Source organism: Ictalurus punctatus, chromosome 15, assembly GCF_001660625.3.
Source record: "Ictalurus punctatus breed USDA103 chromosome 15, Coco_2.0, whole genome shotgun sequence".
NCBI lineage: Eukaryota > Metazoa > Chordata > Actinopteri > Siluriformes > Ictaluridae > Ictalurus > Ictalurus punctatus.
In genome coordinates this window covers 18,370,637-18,388,676 of record NC_030430.2, presented here as the reverse complement: position 1 = coordinate 18,388,676, position 18,040 = coordinate 18,370,637, and the positions used below count along the sequence as shown (strand labels likewise).

Genomic DNA, 18,040 nt, shown 5'->3' with positions numbered 1-18,040 from the left:
GAACAGTGGCCTTCACTGACACTGGACAAGGCATATACAGATATGCAGTACTTTTGGACCAATAAATGTTCATGATTATACCAGATGTTGGAGGGAAGTAATGCTTTGATTAGAGCAACTTCTAAAATATTTCTTAAAACATTTAGCTGAAGCATTAAACCTGTCCAAAAAAAAAAAAAAAAAAAAAAGAGATTAAAAAATATTTATTTGAATCTTTAGTTTTGTGTCCTGTCATTTATGATATATTTCCATTCTCCTGTGCCAGGAAAGCTGAACTGGGCTTTCTGCTACTGTGCTCACTGCCATCTATGCCAATACTTCTCTCATGTTTCAATGACACAGTCCAATAAATCTGACAGGTGAGATTATTTTTATATTCAGTTTGAATGCTGCTACAATCTCTTTAATGATGCAAACCTACCTCAAAGTGTAACTCACCGCAGTTCTACTTATTGGTATTTCATAACACTTTTCTTTAGGGTAGTAAATTTGATATTATATTGGTCTTCATTGAAAGGTTTATTACAAATGGGAGTTTATAAGCAAGTAAGCAAGTGAATGTCACAGTGCAGTGGGAAGATAAAGGGTTGATCCTAAGCTGGCTACTGTCTGTGTGGAATTTTGCATTTTCTCCCAGGGTTTTCACCCAAAAACATGCATGTAGATGGATTTGCAATGCTAAATTGGACCTAGTAGTGAATGAATATGTCCAGGGATCATCCAGGTTGTATTGAATAAGTGAATAAATGATTAAATGAATATTATTGTTGTTTTATTAGAAGAACATGTTTCATTCCTATAAGTGCTGTTTCTCACCCAAAAAAAATGAAATGATTTGCCTTTCAAACAAATGTACCATCTGGTACTGTTTTTTAAAATTTATTTATTTATTTATTTATTTATTTATTTTTATTTAAAGGATTCTTCAGGGGATATTTAGATAGTTAAGGATTCTTAGCTTCCTAAAGGGGCAACCCTTTGATAACCCTCTCTGATAAGGAAACACTGGTGTAGGGTTCTAGTGTCATGTCAACTCTGGAAACAGCGTCTAACTTCAACAGAACACAACATGGCGTACAGTCATGGCTGGCACAGACAACAACACCCAACAACCACAGAAACGTTCACTGGCTTATACATACATCTGAACTCAATCACAGCCACACATTATATAAGGACTCTACATCACCCATTCAGTGCGAAGTATAAGCCCTTTGTTGCATATCAATTGATACCAAGCCTTTATCTTGGTATCATCTTTCTGGTCATTGATCTTGTTCTGATTTTCATGTTTTTGCCTTTGCCTTGTGTAGTTCAGGTTGCTTGTTCATCACCTGACCATTGTCTGTTTATTAACCATGTTTTTTGTCTCTTGCCAGCTTGTTAAATAAAGCGACTGTTTACCTGCATTTGCATCTGTATCTGCCGCCTGACACAAAGAGACAAAGACAAGAAGCCTTAAGGGTTCTAGATTGAACCTTTTTCCTTAGTATACAAACAGATCCACTTCATTTGATAATTATGTTAAACAACACTTGAAATGCATATCAGTATTTCTTTGCCATAGATGCCTTCTCATGCAATGGAAATTTTCATTTCCATTCATAGTGATCTGGGCAATGCGATTGCATCATATCTATACGATGCCATTACATCATATTTTCTGTGTAAAACAAAACAAAACTCCATGGCGAAATATGCAGAGCTGCTTGTATACACTCGTGGTCTGCGTTGCTGGAGATTTTTATCTCATCTCTGCAGCAGGTCCATACTTGCCTCCAAGTGGTTCACAAACCCCTACGACTTTGGGAAAGACCTCTTTCCAGGGTATGAGCGGGTATTAAAGCCTGTAGATATTTCACATTTGATCTAGCTGAATATGAGGTATGGTGCTCTTGAGGTAACTTGTATTCTAGATCCTAAATTACATCAAAAATTATCATGGCTATCGATGTCGATAATGTATAAGTTCAGACTGCAAACAGCCCCAAGGAATCTGGTGTCTAAAATGTGTATTCTAACGTGCATGCATATCTGACAGCCATACACATGCCAGGACAAAGTTTTAGCAGGTGCACAGATCTTGATTTACTGCTTCTGCTGGACTCATGGCACACAATATGCAAGTCACTGTAAGCTATGGATTAAGTTAATAGCGAAATCCTGCTTAGGTAGAAAAGGTAGAATTAGAAATTAATTGTTGTATGTTAGTACAGCTGAAAATTGAGGACAATATATGCTCACCAGACTGGGCTTTTACAACTAGTCTGTGTTTGCTTACTGGGTGTGTTGGTCCACGTCACCCCTTGTTGAAGTTCACTGGGGGTTTTAGCATCAAGACTTTCTAAAACTAATTTCCGCTACACACAAATCTGGACATGTGCAGTCCGGAAATGGCCCCAGTGCTTCTGGGGACAATACAAATAAAGCAAATTGCTGGTAAATACATTTAATTGTGTGGTATGTTATCTATCTAGGGGCCTTTCATATGTTTCACACTCTTCTTCCATATTTGTTGAAATGTGTTTTTTGAATTGATTTATGTGTTATTGTATGAAAAGTATTCCCGCTTCAGTGTTAAAACAACTAATCTAAATAAGATAGAACTCTGTTTTCAGATGACACTGCCCGGTTATAGCTGCAGGAGTAGCAGCCACATTCAAAGCCAACACGAGGGAAAGATGACAGTGAGGAAAAGCTGGGACTGACTCCAAGCCGGTGAAGGTTGGTCAGTCGGCTACAGCACGACTGAAAGTAGGGAGGGAACGAAAGAAAAGAGGGGAGGGAAGGGGAGAAACTACAGGAAGGAGGGAGGGAGTGTTGCAAATTCAGTAGCTCTAGCTCTCACAGTCTCAATCTGTTTTTGGTTTAGTCTGCCGCAAGACACAGCAGTCCGGGTGAGTCAGTCGACGGAAATTGTAGCTACAGGTGTGCACTTATTGTGTTCTTTCGGGAAAAAGGAGGCGTGTAACAAAGCAAGACCTGCCAACATTTTCAAGGTTGACTACTAGGGCAAAACCTCTGGGCGAAACATGGTTATTACCTGCCGTGGCTGTGACCGTTTTCAGTAGTCTAATATACTATTCCGCGCCTCAGGAAACAACACAGGGAAGCGCGCGATGGAGTTTCGGCTCGTGCTCACGTGCCTGCTGTTCAGCTTTCACCTGCGCGCGGGAAAGTCGCAGAGCTCGAGCTCCGGTTCAGGTGAGTTCCACAGTTCACATACATTACACCAATCAAATCTGAACTTAATTATTTCTCTTAGTTTGAGAAACAAATTTTAGACGTACAGTACAGACAATATTTAACTTTGTGCAAATAAACACGAAACGTTTTCACAAAGCTAAACACAGGGTGAACTTGTATACATAATTAGAAGGTACCCCTGTTGCCCCTCCTTGGCCACCCAAGGTCTCTGTAACTACACACCCCATATCACACTGGATAACAGACAATAGCCTAATAATAATATAGAACAAAATATGTGCAGAAATAACAAACTACTGAATCACACGTAAATTAATCACATGAAAATGTATCATATGAAAATGAATGACTAAATTAAAATTTTTTTTTAAAAAAAGAAAGAAATAAAAAAACTACTGGCTGGTTCTTTAATTGTTTTTATATTAAGTCACCCAACACCAACGTTTTAAATCGTTTTTAAAGTTTGATATGGTGATTTTATAAATCTCCATATCGAGGAGTGTGCGCGCCTTGCAGTACCATTCAGGGTGCATTCACGGGTGGTGCCCAGCATTCCTGAAACAGACTCACCATGACCCTGACTAGTAACATCAATCATCAGTCAAAGTTCATTGTATGAATTTGAAAAAAAAAAAAATAGAAACACATCCCTTCCGCTTATCTGTGTTTGCACACTGGAATATGATTAAATAAAACTACCTCGCCACAGGTCCTGACTTCCGGTGAAAATTGGAATGGTGACCAGTCTGCTCAACCAGTCTACTCAAATTCAACTAAAAGGATATACTTTTAAAAAAGACACTTTTTAATTGTATAAGTTAAATGGGAATAATTCTTCAGCCATCAAAAATCCATCATGTTGTTTTAATGATAGCCTGTGGAATGTCAGCTGGTAAGATGCTGGTCTAGATGCTTTTGGTACTTTTGATAACATTGAGTATTTAACTTAACCACTGAAAGGCCAGCTGAATTTCTATAGTACACATTGGCAAGCTATCAATTGACTTGTGCTGTTGTCTGGAAAATGAAAAAGTAAACTAGTTTGGAAATTGAAACCTCAACGTTCTTCCATTCTTTTGATCTCCGGTGTATATTAGTTGTGTGTTTCCTGTCAAGGTTTCTTCCTCATATTGTCTCAGGGAGTTTTTCCTTGCCAACGTCACCTCTGGTTTGCTCATTAGGGATCAATTAAAAATTTATATCATGAATTTATATATTTCTGTAAAAATGCTTTGTGACAGTGTCCATTGTTAAAATTGCTATAAAAGTAAAATTTTATTGAATTTTAACCATTGCTCACACAACAGCTTTTTACACTGCTCTCTCAATCACAGGTGCTATCCTCCCAGTTCATGTCTTAATATTGAAGGTCACTTAGTGCACAGAGATTATTTCATTAAATTCATTTTAGATGCTTATGTGGCTAACTAAATTCATACTCAACCATATGTACGCTATGTATTGTGTGTGCATGTGTGTAGGCAGAGACAGTGTGTGGGTGTGTGATCGTGTATTTTGCTGACTTACTGACTTACTATAATGATGTGGGAAAAGAAAAGAATAAATTCGTTCTTTTCTTTTCCCACATCATTATAGTAAGTCAGTGATGTACTTGTCAGGCTATATTTCATCATTGTCAGAATGTCTCGTTGGACATTAAATCCTAGCCAATGTGACTTGGAGTATACTTCGATTATCCTACTTCTCATCTTTAGACGGCCCTCGTAGTGGTCACTTGTATTTGGATTATGAGGACATTTCCCATTGTCTGGTTCATCTCGAGATGGTTGAATGCTTTTGGGAATTCTTCAAGAGTCACTGGTTAGACTGACTGTGCCGATGTGCAGTCAAGTGTTTCGCAAACTATTGAAGGATTGTATTGTGACACTAAAATGAGGCTTTGTTCAAAATATCGAAGGACACAAAGTGGGCATTAGAAAATGCCTGTTTACTTGCAAGTCTGAATACCCACGGCTGCCCTGCCTGCAGGCATTACTAGACCTTTTGATTAGTTAGTGACTTGTCTTATTGGGCATGGGTTCACTCTCCTATTATGATCTCCCTCACACACACAGCTTTCATTCTTTCTCACTACTGTGGTCTCTGGAATAGAAAATGCATTCCTTCCTTTCATTCTTATGAGACTCACAGTCCTCACCTCCCCCTTTACTGTCTGTTTCTCCCTCACGCTGCCCCTTCTAACCCCCCCGCTAACCCTCATGGTATCCAGTAGTCCTGCTGCTACCACTTACCATCTGTTTATGTTTATTTTTCAACTCTAATTTAAGGAGCTTTTCTTTGCCAGGAAATCCATAACTGCTGGCAGATCATTATTGCTTTTCTGGCTCAGTCTAAATATTTTGATCAAACCATGCAGCCTTTTTTCCCCTATAAATCTGACACTTTCTATGCCCCTTCAAGGTGGATTTTTCTTATTTTTCCCTTTTCTAGTTGGCATTCCGCTTAAGCTTTTGAGTTTTATCCATTTTTATTGCTTTTGGTGGAACTTTAATAACTGTGTGACTGTGGTGTTCCAAAAAAAGCAGCAAAGCAAAGGAGTGAAGATTTTGTGCAGTAGCATATAGTTGCGTGTGTGTGAGTCAGGGAGTGCGTGGGAGCAGGGAGGAAAACCCTGGAAAGTACAGCAAGATCGGAGAAACGATGCCAGTGAGAATAGACCACTTGTTACTTCTTCCTTTTGTGGAAACATTTTATTTTGTGCTTTGGATGGCTTGATTAACTGCAGTTCCCCTTGAGATACAAGTAATGGTTGAAATTGCATCTCACGTTTTCCTAATTTACAGCACTTGGTATTGTTCTTGAGAAATTGACATCTTGTTCAATACTAAAATATTAAACTCCAAAACTATGCAACTGTTCTGTTCAGTGAAATTGATAGATATTACTTTGATGAACCTCTTTATTTTGTAAATTGTTGTTTTGCTCCGTGTGATGCTATTTGGACATTAAATGTGACTGAGCCTGACCTTCTAAATCAATTCCTAATTGGTATTAACATCTTTAAAACCTCTTTCCTAAACATTATGATAAACCTCTGATCTTTCCTTTACACCAACAGTTTTGAACTGCTGTGAAGGCGATGTCTTGTTCCTGTTGGATTCTTCGGGGAGTGTCTCTATGTTTGAGTTTTCGCACATGCTAAACTTCCTGTCAGAGCTTGTGCAGCCTTTTTCTCTGGGTCATGGCCAGGTGAGGATGGCGCTGCTGCAGGTTGGCACAATGCCACACCTGGAGTTTGGCTTTGAGGCTTATAGCAGGCAGCAGGACCTTCAGGAAGCACTGCAGAGGACTCAAAAACTTGGGGGAGACACCAATACAGAGGAAGCTCTTCTGATCGCCAAGGAGGAGGTGTTGAAGCAGGGCATCCCAGGAGGAGCCAGAGAAGGACTGCCAAGAGTGCTGGTGTGGCTTACTGATGGTGTGGAGCCTGGAGACGTGCAGCAGTTCATGACTGAGCTGCGGAACGAGGGTGTCTATGTGCTGGCTGTGTCCACTGGTCGAGGGAACTACCAGGTACTAAGGGATGTTGTGAGTCCACCTGCTGAGGATCACCTGCACTTTGTGGATATCGAAGACATGAGTATCATCACTGAGGACTTGAGGAATGCCATCATTGGTAAGAGCTTATTGGGAAAAACAGGGAAATTAGTTTAAGAAAAACGGATTTAGTGTAGTTCAAACATGTATAAAGAGGAATAGGTAGAGACTTGACAATGACCTAAACAATCAGCATATTATTTTGTAAAAGAGAAAATGAGAACAAGTCACTTTAAAGATGCTTAATCTTGCTCAACCTCTGAATATAGATGTGAGGAAAAAAATAATAAGAGCAGACAGACTACAGTGGATATAAAAAGTCTACACACCCCTGTTAAAATGGCAGGCTTTTATGAAGTAAAAGAATGACACTAAGACAAATCATGTCTGATCTTTTCTCACATTTAATGTGCAATTGCAAAGTATACAAATAAAGTGAAAAATAATCTGAAACTTCTATATGGCGGGGGGGGGGGGGGGGGGGGACTTACAACAACCTGTGTGCACACCATTAAACTAATACTTTGTTGAAACACCTTTTGATTTTATTACACCACTGTCTTTTTTGGGTCAGAGTCTATCAGCGTGGCATATCTTGACTTGGCAATATTTTCCCCACTCTTTTTTGCATAGACATTCTAGATTCATCAAATTGTGAGGCCATCTCCTGCGTACAGCCCACTTCAGGTCACCCCACAGATTTTTTAGTTGGATTCAAGTCTGGGCTCTGGCTAGGCCATTCAAAAACATTGATCTTCTTTTGGTTAAGCCATTCTTTTGTTGATTTGGATGAATGCTTTAGGCTTATAAGCAGACACCTGAATATTTTGCAGTAGAATCAGCTCATATTTGTAGCGATTAACGATTCCCTCCACCTTGATAAAATCTGCAGTTCTGGCTGAAGAAATGCAGCCCTAAAGCATGATGCTACCACACCATGCTTCACCATGGGGATGGTGATCTTTTGCTGATGTGCTTTTTTTTTTTTGAGCCAAACCATAATACATTTTATCACATGGTTTGAGGTGACTTAGTTTGGCTTGGATGATTTTTGTGAGAAAGGGCTTACTTCTAACCACCCTACCCCACAGCCCAGACATGTGAAGAATATGAGAGACTGTTGTCACATGCAGAACGTAATCAGTACTTGTCAGATATTCCTGCAGCTTCTTAATGTTGCCGTAGGTCTCTTGGCAGCCTCCCTGGTAAGTTTTTGTTGTGTCCTTTTGTAAATTTGGGAGCCTTTAGTGTCCATGGTGCATTTCAAGTTTTGGAAATTATTTTGTACCCCTCCCCTGATCAATTCCTTTCAACAGTGAGACCCTGTAAGGCTTTGTCAGCTCTTTGCAGACCATGACTTCAGCAATCAGATGAAACAAGATTTTTTTTTTTAAAAGGGCATTTAGTTGGGGTTAATCGGAATAATTTATTTGATGACAGCTGTAAGATAATTACTTTTGAACATGAGATTGAATATGATTGGTTCATTCTGAACACAGCCACATCGCCAATTATAAAAGGGTGTGAAACCTGGTTATTGTAACAATTTTAGTTCTCCTATTTTCCTAAAATGTTTCTGATCATAATTTCACACTGAGCGTAGGAAAAAGTTCTGACATGATATATCTTGGTTTAATTTTTTTCATCACAAAAACTGCCATTTTAACAGGGGTGTGTAGACTTTTTATATCCACTGTATATGGGTGTAGACGTGTGGTCTTCCAGCCTCCACCGGTGCGTGCTGTAGAAATTTGGGCGCCTTGGCCAGACAACTCAGGGACACAAATAGCTTGAGACAGCAACACTAGTCTTCAAGGCAAAGGGACAGAGCAATATACACTGTAATGAGAGAGGGGCTAATAATAAAAAAAATTACTGGAGCCTTCCTAGGGCCTCCAGGTATTAATAATAAGTAATCCTCTTTACTGATTGAGTGTCACGTAAGTGCCCAGTTTTAGACTCTTACACATACATCATACATAGACCATAAGCACATTATACAGATCAGGTTAGGAATATCAAATATGGCATGGCATGGCGCCCTAATAGAGTTTGTCTGATACACTCGCTCACCCATACCCATAGCAGCTTATGACGCTGCTATTTGTCACATTTGACTGAGCTTTCTATTTTGAGAGACATTCCTCTTGGCTTACTCCTTGTTAAACTCTGTTCTCTCGTTACTGTTCTGCTTATTTATGCCTCTCCCTCTGCTTACCCAGAAATCATTCGTGCTAAAAGGCTGCAGGTTCAAGACATCACCTCTACTAGTGCAGAGTTGCACTGGAGGCCTGTGCTTGCAGGTACCGGGTACTATGACATCCGGTTTGGACCTGTTCACTCGGAACCTACAAAAAGTACGGGAGAGAATGGTACTGATCAAAGCATAGCTGTAAGCCCCTATCAGAGAATCACCCGCCCAGGCAACTCCAGCTCTACCAGGCTGAGCAACCTACGTCCGGACACCACATACAATGTCTCGCTAATACCGCGATCCAACTTAGAGGTCTTTAACACCCTACATACCACCTTCACCACGCAGCCAGGTGAGAACAGCAATGGGTTCATTTGTGAAGTGGATGCTGTCTGAAACATTGAAATTTGATTCATATGTCCATTGTTCAATTTACAATATAAGGAAATAAGGGACAGGAGGAACACGAGAGACATTTTGATAAAGGCTTGGAATTTGTTAAGTTAAGGCCCATCTATAAATTTATTACCAAATCCAAATGTATTTTTAATAAGTAGTTTTAACTTAAAATTACATTTTATTTAGAACAAAGAGTGTGCTTCCTATTTAAGAAAAGCCTTCTGGGTGAAACTTCCTCAGGAAGCACCTTGAGAACATCCATTGTGCTATTATTATTATTATTATTATTATTACGAAGAAGAAGAAACAGTAGAAAATAGAAAAAATGAAGACCCTTCTATGAGAAGGTGTGTCCTAACTTTTGACTGGTGGTTACACTACAGTTCAGTAGAAATGAAGACAGAGTGTTTTGATACAAAAAGTGAAGTGATGGGTTAAAGTTGTTTAAATACAGTGATAAATAGTGTCCGTGCGAAAACTGTTTACATTACATGTTCCCTTTTTCTAAACACCTCCTCTCTTCCCTAATATCCTCTGACATAGAGATCCTGAGCCCGGTGCAAGTGACGGTTTCTGAGTCAACCATGACCAGTGTGAGAGTGAGCTGGGGACCGCTGCAGCCTAAATCTGTACAGACTTATCAGGTGGAGTACTCCACCCTTCCAACAGGGAAACTCCATGTGCTCACTGTTAATAACAGGCAGAACTCAACGGTACTGACTAACCTGCAGCCTGGGACACAGTACCTGGTCACCGTGAGTGCCAGGTACCTCTCTGGCAAAGAGAAAGCCATGTCTGTCAAAGCATGCACTCAAGAAGGTATTGGTGTGTTAACATTTAAACATGTTGTATAGTAACTCCATCTAAATCTATATTATTTGAATCCAACCAAAAACTGTTTCCTTCATTTTTTTCTTTCGGTGCAGAATGAGTAAAGCTTAAGTTTCCGTCTTTTTTGTCAGTGTTGCCAGCTCTAGCAGATCTGCATCTCACTACAGTGGGAAATGACTCCGTGCTGGTCAAGTGGAAAGGAGGTGCTGAAGGTTTACGTGGTTACTGGCTGACATGGGAAGGCGAGTCTATACGATCCTCTAGGCAGCGTTCCACTTTATACCTGCCACCCCACCTCCTCTCTACAACCCTTACCCACGTACCCAGCGATTCCCGTGTCTGTGTCTCCCCTGTTTACAAGTCAGCTCGGGGAGAAGGCCTGTGCTGTACGGCTCACTTTGGCTCAGGTTGGTAGTGTGACATTTTAATACCGTTTCTGTATTTCACAGTATTTACGACATTTAAAAAATATTGAATTTAATTGTGCGTAAATTTTGGTAGCATGCAGTTACAATATGTTGCCTGTTGAGCATTCTGTTTTTCTAATAAACTTTTCCTACAGCTGCATTTACTTGGAGTCACAACTTGTAGTTCTGCCAGACAGATGGACGAAGAGCTGAAAACCTTACCACAGATGGAAAAAGAGGAAGAGAAAAGGTTATAACTCATACAGTTATAGCACTTGTTGTCCACAGAGAGGTGCTCTAAAGCAATTACACCAACTGCACTGAATAGACAAACTGAAGTTATTTAAACCAGCAAACACACTATGCATACACCTAAACACAAAAAAGAATGAAAAATTAGTATTTAAGTTAAGATGGTAATGAAACCATTAAATGTCCAATGAGAACATCAGTCAAAAGCATGTGTTTATCTGTATATATTTTAGTAATGGAATTGAATATGTTGGCTTACAGCCCTATACATTTTATGTTTGAAAAGGGAACAATGAAATACTTTTAATAGTTAAGTTAACTTAGGACACACACCTAGCTAATGTTGCACATCTAAACCACTGCCTGAAAGTAAATTATGTATTGTTAAGGCACACGATTAGGGCCATTTATCCCAGTGGTTTTTATACATGTTCCTGGAGTTCCCCTGCCTTACATGTGTTGTTTTTCCTGATTCAAATAATCTACTAATTAACACCCTTCCTGTGTTGACATGGGGGTACTTGAGGAGGGAAAACATCAAAACAAAACAAAAAGTGCAAGGTATGGGTCCTGCAGGATCAGGGTTAGAAACCACTCATTTAGGCCACTATAATTATCTCTCCATGAGATTGTAAGGTTGATGAAAATAAGGAACAGATTTTGAGTTCCTTGTAGCTACTAATGAGAGGGTGTAACATGTGTTTTGTGGTCAAGAAGGGCCTTAATCAGTTTCCAGAAAACTTCAGAGGCACAATCCACTACCTACACACGTCTACTGAGGGATGCACATAAAGATTTGCTTTTTATACTTTACTCCTGCATCTTGTCATTTCAGGATGTGTTCATGAATGGTTGTGCTTTTTTTTGCTTTGCACATTTCCAGTATGGGGTTGCAGCACAGAAATCCTCTACTGCCTCCTTGTGGATTATCAGAGATATTGATGCTTTTTATGGTTTATACATACAGTACATTCTATTATTTCAAACTATTGGCATAATGTCCACATTATGAAGAGCTGCTTTAAAGTTTAACATGCGTGTAAATAAGATGACTCGGAATTTAGCACTTTCATTTCCTACTGTTTGCCAAACTACTCATCATGCTTGCACACTGTCTTAATCAAGGTATATCAAATGTATTGCATTACAAAAACATGCTTGTAAAATATTTAATTATATACACATTACACAATGTCTTATACTGTACAAGACTCCCCAAACTTTATTGTTGATTTTAAATAAATAGATTTCCACTTCCGTATAAAATTGTGATGCTTACTCATTTGTGTAACATGAACAGATGAACAATGACTAGAATTACAGAACAATTCTTCGGGTTATGAATATGCAATGAATGATTCCTCACATGAAATACTGAATGCATGCTGATATTCTCAATATGTAATTATGTTTCAAAATATAAAGATGGCAAATCCTCTGTAAGGGAATGCAAAAATGTAAACCAAACAAGAACCCCACTAATTTCAATAAAGGTTGGCAGCCTTTATCAGGAGCAGAAACTAATTCCTTATAAGTCAAAGGAAAAAACAATTTCTTTCAATTCACCAACATCAACCATAACGTAATGCTATTCTCCATACTGCCCAGTTACAGTTTGGACTGTTCTTTGGTTCTAAATAATAGTAAATTTAAAAAATAAGTGAAGATATGATAGTTTAGCTAAGGCAACCATAGCACATACCATGATGGTTTTACCCGAAAGAGAGAATTTCCTCTTATTGTCATTAAGATGGCAGCACATTTCCATGCACTTAATCACGTTCTCCACATATACACAATGTAGAGATTACCCATTTCTTGCTATACTTGGATAACTGAATAAAAAGCAGCAGAGTCACCTTTTAGAATTATTTGTCCAAGACTATTTTAGATGCTTAGAGTGTTGAGAGCTGGCACAAGTGTAACCGGTTCAGGCAGATTCTGATTCTGGTCATGGTCATGTGAACCTTTGCCTTGAAGAACTTTCTGTCTGTGCCTTTCCTCCTGCTTCTTCTTCTTCTCTAGACGCTGTTGCTCTTTCCTTTGTTTATTAGACATCTAGAAACCCAAAAAGAGGGAATGCCAGATAACACATATCCTTATCCCAAGCAATAAATCCACATATTGCTTTTAAACATAAATAATATAACCAGCATTAACCTTGGGTTTGTATTTGGTACCACTCTCAGGCAGACACACGCGGTCACTACGTTCACTTTGATTTGTGGGCATTTTCCCTGTTCCAAAGCCACAGGGTGTTGATTGGTTCTTCAGCTCGGATTCAAGCCATTCTGCATGGCACGTCTGTGAGGTTGCAATTGATTGGCACGGATTTACCGCTTGACCTGAAAGATGCAAACCAAATGCAGAAACAGTGTGGGGAGACAAGAACTCCACCAAAGCCAAGATAAGAGTATGGAAAAAGAGAGTGTCTCTCTTACTGTTTGGGCTGGTGGTCTTCAGGGAATTCAGGATAACATCTTCATCGTCAGAGGGAGAATGGCTAGGGGAGGGGACTCTCTGTTTGTCCTTCTCCCCATCACCAAACCGTCTTGAATTATTTAGATTCTATCATAAGGGCAGAACAACATTGTATGTAAGATCAGTCTATAACCTGTACTATCTGTAATGGGTAACATAATTGTTCTTGTACTGCTTGATCTGTTTAGTGAATCATTAAAACACAGGTTCCCAACCCCGGTCCTGGATTACCCACTCCCCTGTCCTGCACATTGTATTCCTTGCATGTGATTAATCAGCTAATCAACAGCCCTTTTTGATTTGAAGTTGTACAGGACAAAGGGTATTCCAAGACCAAGGTTGGGAACCTGTGGGGGAGGAAAAAAAAAAATATATATATATATATATATATATTTACAAACCGCTATACGCAGACAGGCAGGGCTCTCAGAGTTGTCTGCAATCTGCCGGACACTGTCATAATGGTCACCATAACGGTACGCTATATGGAGCTCCTGACATAATGGCTTCTCTGATCCATTTATCTAAAAGATGACATCACGTTACCTTTGCTTGTTTTTTTCCCCCACAACCTAGAGTTTGCATCAAAATAATTTAAATTCTACTGATGGTAAGTCTATAAACAAGAGTCAGGTAATATAAGAGTCAAACAGCTGTACATCACCTCCCACAATGGAGCATTCAGCTGATGGATGACCACTTTCACCTGCTGGCTGCGAGCAAAGGCCACTATTGCATCGTTGCCTGCAAAGGTCCCTGGCTCTGCAAGGTCTGACACTGGAGGATGAGAAGAGAATATATTTAAATTTACAGCATTTAGCAGAAAACATTACTGTTAAAAATAAAGTCGAGTTCTTGTCTTTAAAGAAAATATTTTAAGCACGTTTAACGCGGTTTACAACTGGTATGACATTACTGACATTTCTCTGTAGGGTGGGATAAATATACAGAATACACTGTAGCTGAAAGTGACAGTACATGTAATTTGTTAATTAGAAAAAAGATCTCAGAAGGGTAATAACTCATGCAGGAGTTAAATGTTCTCTATAATGAAACTCACTGGAGGTCCATTACATGGGTATTTAAATGAGAAGGCTAATTATCTATCAATTGTCAGGCAATTTAGTGTCATTTTTTTAATCAACAAAATTCATTATGTCCAGTAACATGATCTCAAATAATCTGAGGCAAAAGTACAGAATATCAGGCTTACACAGAACAGTGGATGACTTTCAATTCACAAGACTGTTTAAAGTGTTTCAAACACTTCTTTTTGAGTATTTCCTAGTAGAATTATTTTTCATGTCCAAACTCACAACCCCATTTCTCACCGTGCTTAGTGAATGGCACATCATCCTCAACGAAAGGTTCAAAGTCCTTCCTGTGAGACGTCATGTACTGAACAGTCTCCTGGCGCAGACGCAAGTGACCTCGTGAGTGTCCCTCCAGCTGATCCGCCAAAGCTCGGAACAAGCAGTTTCTATGTTGTATACGATGTAAAGTGCATGTCTATTCTCAGCATAGACATCTTTTAAGGCAGCTTTAAAATATCATTCATCTTTTATAATTAAAGACATTATCGGCATAAAGACAATGTTAACATAAATGCATGCATCCTAGTAAAAATGCCCTGCACTCTCAGAAACAAAGGGTACTAAACTGTACCTTTGCTTGTTGTTGGGATGTAACCCTTATTTTTTGAACTTTTAATATGCATCTTTCACCAGGAAATGTGGACATACACTGATTAGGCATAACATTAAAACCACTGACAGGTGAGGTGAATAACATTGATTATCTCGTTATAATGGCACCTGTCAAAAGGTGGGATATATTAGGCAGCAAGTGAACAGTCAGTTTGAAGTTGATGTGTTGGAAGCAGGAGAAATGGGCAAGTGTAAGAATCTGAGTGACTTTGATAAGGGCCAAATTGTGATGGCTAGACGACCGAGTCAGAGAATCTCCAACACAGCAGGTCTTTTGGGGGTGTTCCCGGTATGCAGTGGTTAGTACCTATGAAAAGTGGTCCAAGGAAGGACACCGGCGACAGGGTCATGGACACCAAAGGCTCAGTGTTACGAGTGGGGAGCGAAGGCTAGCCATCTGGTCCGATAAAAGAGAAGAGCTACTGCAGCAAAAATTGCTGAAAGTTAACGCTGGAGGCACAGGGGGGACCTACACCATATTAGGCAGGTGGTTTGAATATTATGACTGATCTGTATAGTGTACAATTTAAAAAAAGGTTTGACACAATTGGACCATAATGACTTTTTAGAGTAAAGGTACATTTATATGCACCGTTCTGCATAAAAACTACATACTAAAGGCACAAAATGTGCATGCTTGAGAGTTCCACCCCAGCAACAAGGAACAGTACAAATTAGTACTGTTTTTCTCGGCTTGTGTGAAGGGATGCATGCACAGTTGGGTAAAAGTCAGCTGATAATGTTTCGGGTTCTGAGTGTGAAAGAAGATTAACTCTGACTAAAAAATCTCAACATACCCATCTCCTGGGACCTCTCTTAGTTTGAGACCAAGTGCTTTGAGTTGGTTGGAAAAACTAACAAATTCCTCTCCTTCCTCCTCTCCTGGAGGCCGATTTTTTCGGTCTTTGGCCAGAGCCCTACGGGCTGCGCGTTCATCCCTCTTTCTCTCCAGCTCACATTTCCTGTTCCCACGTACAGGCTTTCCTGACTGCTTTCTCGACATGGCGATGTGCTGTATACAACCCCGACTTCACTGACTTCAGTGAAACGGCTGATGGGAGTTCATCAAATCTATATGACAGCCACGTACAACTGCAACCTAAACATGAAGCTTTATGACAACAAAACAACTTATTAGTGCACCAAAAATAAAACAAATAACGTCAGTGTCATCATGCCCAGAATCAACCCCATAGGACATTATATCGTCTAGGAATCAAAACAGAAATGCGGACACAAACGAAGAAGACAATTATAGCAGTATTGTGTGTCATATGTAGGCTAAATAGGGCTAGCTTAGCTAGCTCCAGTAATGGAACAGAAAACGTGTATTATTAATTAGCCAATACAATTACAAAGATGTTTCAAAATAGCATTATGTGTAAAATAACTGACTGACGTACTGACAAATAATTTCGCAATTATTAACTAAGTGAGTAAGAGCTAGCCAACAGTTTAGGCTACCATGAATATTAAGAGTTGTATGCTAGCTTAACCTGAAATCCTAGCAAGAAGAAATGCTACTCAGCATCCCAGAGCTAAATTTATATTATTATACAGGTCCTTATCTAACAACACAAAGCACGCTAATGTAAGACAGACTAAACTCAACAATGTACATGCTGCTTCTACAGATAGCTGCTTAGGTAAAGCATGGCAACTATGTAGCTAGCAAAGCTAGCTAAAGACTAAAATTATTAACAACTAAGTAATACTCGCAATTACTTTAGCAACAAATTTATAAACGTTCATACTCACACTGCTGAGTGAGAAGATGTCACGTTCCTTACAGAATCTTTTTGACCGATAAAAGCGATCGGCTGGTTTTATTTACCTACGTACAGACTCCTGCTTCCTGATATACGGTGGCCTTAATGGGCCATTTTAGAATTTAGAATTGAGTTGCGCAACGAAACGTCGTGGAACAAATACGATAGGTGCTCAGGGACGTGCAGAGAGTTCCTCATGGACAGGGGCTCAAATGTTAAAAATAAATAAATAAATAAATGGGGGGGGGGGGGGGGGGGGGGGGGGGGGGGGCATATCACCACTGAGCCAATTTTACTACTTTACTATTAACTTTAACTTAACTACATATTATTATCACCCTGATAGACATTGTCAACAGACTGTGTGATCACAATAATGGATATGAGAATAACACTACTAATATAACCTAATGGTGCTTTATTTTTTTTTACATTTACAGAAATAATTACAACAAAACGGCAACTTTTAGTGGAGAGTGTGAGGGAAATTACTCATTTTTACTTTTTAGTAATTTTGTTCATGTTCGTGCGTGTTCATGTTCATCGGGGGATAACGCCTAAGAAGGCCATGTCATGTCACTGAGATCAGTACAGAATGTTTATCTGCTTACAGAGACACAAACATGTTCTTCTGTTCAAGGTTCATCTGCACATCTTCTAAGATCCTAAAATATAGCCTGTTTGAACTGCCTCAAACTGCTTCTTATGGGTACACAGAAGTGTGTCATGCTGTGCGTTTCATATATATAGTAGTGGTTCAGCACAAGCGCTTTAGAGCGCTCTCATTATTCTATCCTGCTTTTTTCTATCCTGTATTAACCATCGTTCTGTAATAAACCTTTTTTTTTTGCCTGAAGAGGACAAGTCTGCGAGTGTTGTCGAATTTCCATGACAATTTGGCATCTCCTGGCTGGGCACCCACTGACTGGTAGGAAGCATCAAGAATTTAGAGAGAGAGTAACAGTAAAAATATTTGCTAATGGAAAGAGTCCGGTTCGAGCAATAAATAAATAAATAAAGAGAGTACTTATTAAGAAGAGCAAGAGGCGCAGTATTTTTGCGGCGGGTTACTATCAATTAACAATAAACAATTTGAAAACTACCGGTGATAAGCATATACAATACTGCTAGTGGTTTCAACATACCTGTCTGCCTGTTATAGCAGGACGCATCGCGATTGCGTCATGACAACGAGACTATCTGACTGCAGACTCCACCGGACAAATAAATAGAAAC

The 18,040-nt window shown here is 39.4% G+C and overlaps 2 protein-coding genes across 2 annotated transcripts; one reads left to right on the top strand and one right to left on the bottom strand.

The window, feature by feature from the left end:
• Positions 1–2,831: 2,831 nt before the first annotated feature.
• vwa1 (von Willebrand factor A domain containing 1) lies at positions 2,832–12,762 on the top strand. The gene is made up of 6 exons (XM_017487659.3): positions 2,832–3,204; positions 6,287–6,844; positions 8,988–9,311; positions 9,902–10,177; positions 10,321–10,596; positions 10,752–12,762. The coding sequence occupies exons 1-6, from the start codon at positions 3,120–3,122 to the stop codon at positions 10,778–10,780; spliced, it is 1,548 nt and encodes a 515-aa protein (XP_017343148.1). The 5' UTR covers positions 2,832–3,119; the 3' UTR covers positions 10,781–12,762.
• otud3 (OTU deubiquitinase 3) lies at positions 12,043–16,966 on the bottom strand. The gene is made up of 8 exons (XM_017487660.3): positions 16,794–16,966; positions 15,833–16,146; positions 14,661–14,809; positions 13,994–14,106; positions 13,731–13,853; positions 13,290–13,416; positions 13,009–13,193; positions 12,043–12,906 (listed from the first exon to the last, which is right to left on the bottom strand). Exons 2-8 carry the CDS (start codon positions 16,036–16,038, stop codon positions 12,736–12,738), a joined length of 1,074 nt encoding a protein of 357 aa, XP_017343149.1. The 5' UTR covers positions 16,039–16,146; positions 16,794–16,966; the 3' UTR covers positions 12,043–12,735.
• Between the last annotated feature and the right edge of the window lie 1,074 nt (positions 16,967–18,040).

Excerpts from the sequence above, each read along its gene's own strand:
- vwa1 (XM_017487659.3), top strand. The coding sequence starts at position 3,120 with ATGGAGTTTCGGCTCGTGCTCACGTGCCTGCTGTTCAGCTTTCACCTG. Across the intron at positions 6,845-8,987 it reads CTTGAGGAATGCCATCATTG|AAATCATTCGTGCTAAAAGG; the intron begins GTAAGAGCTTAT and ends CTGCTTACCCAG. Across the intron at positions 9,312-9,901 it reads CACCTTCACCACGCAGCCAG|AGATCCTGAGCCCGGTGCAA; the intron begins GTGAGAACAGCA and ends CCTCTGACATAG.
- otud3 (XM_017487660.3), bottom strand. The coding sequence starts at position 16,038 with ATGTCGAGAAAGCAGTCAGGAAAGCCTGTACGTGGGAACAGGAAATGT. Across the intron at positions 14,107-14,660 it reads TGTGCCATTCACTAAGCACG|TGTCAGACCTTGCAGAGCCA; the intron begins GTGAGAAATGGG and ends CTCATCCTCCAG. Across the intron at positions 12,907-13,008 it reads GTACCAAATACAAACCCAAG|ATGTCTAATAAACAAAGGAA; the intron begins GTTAATGCTGGT and ends TTGGGTTTCTAG.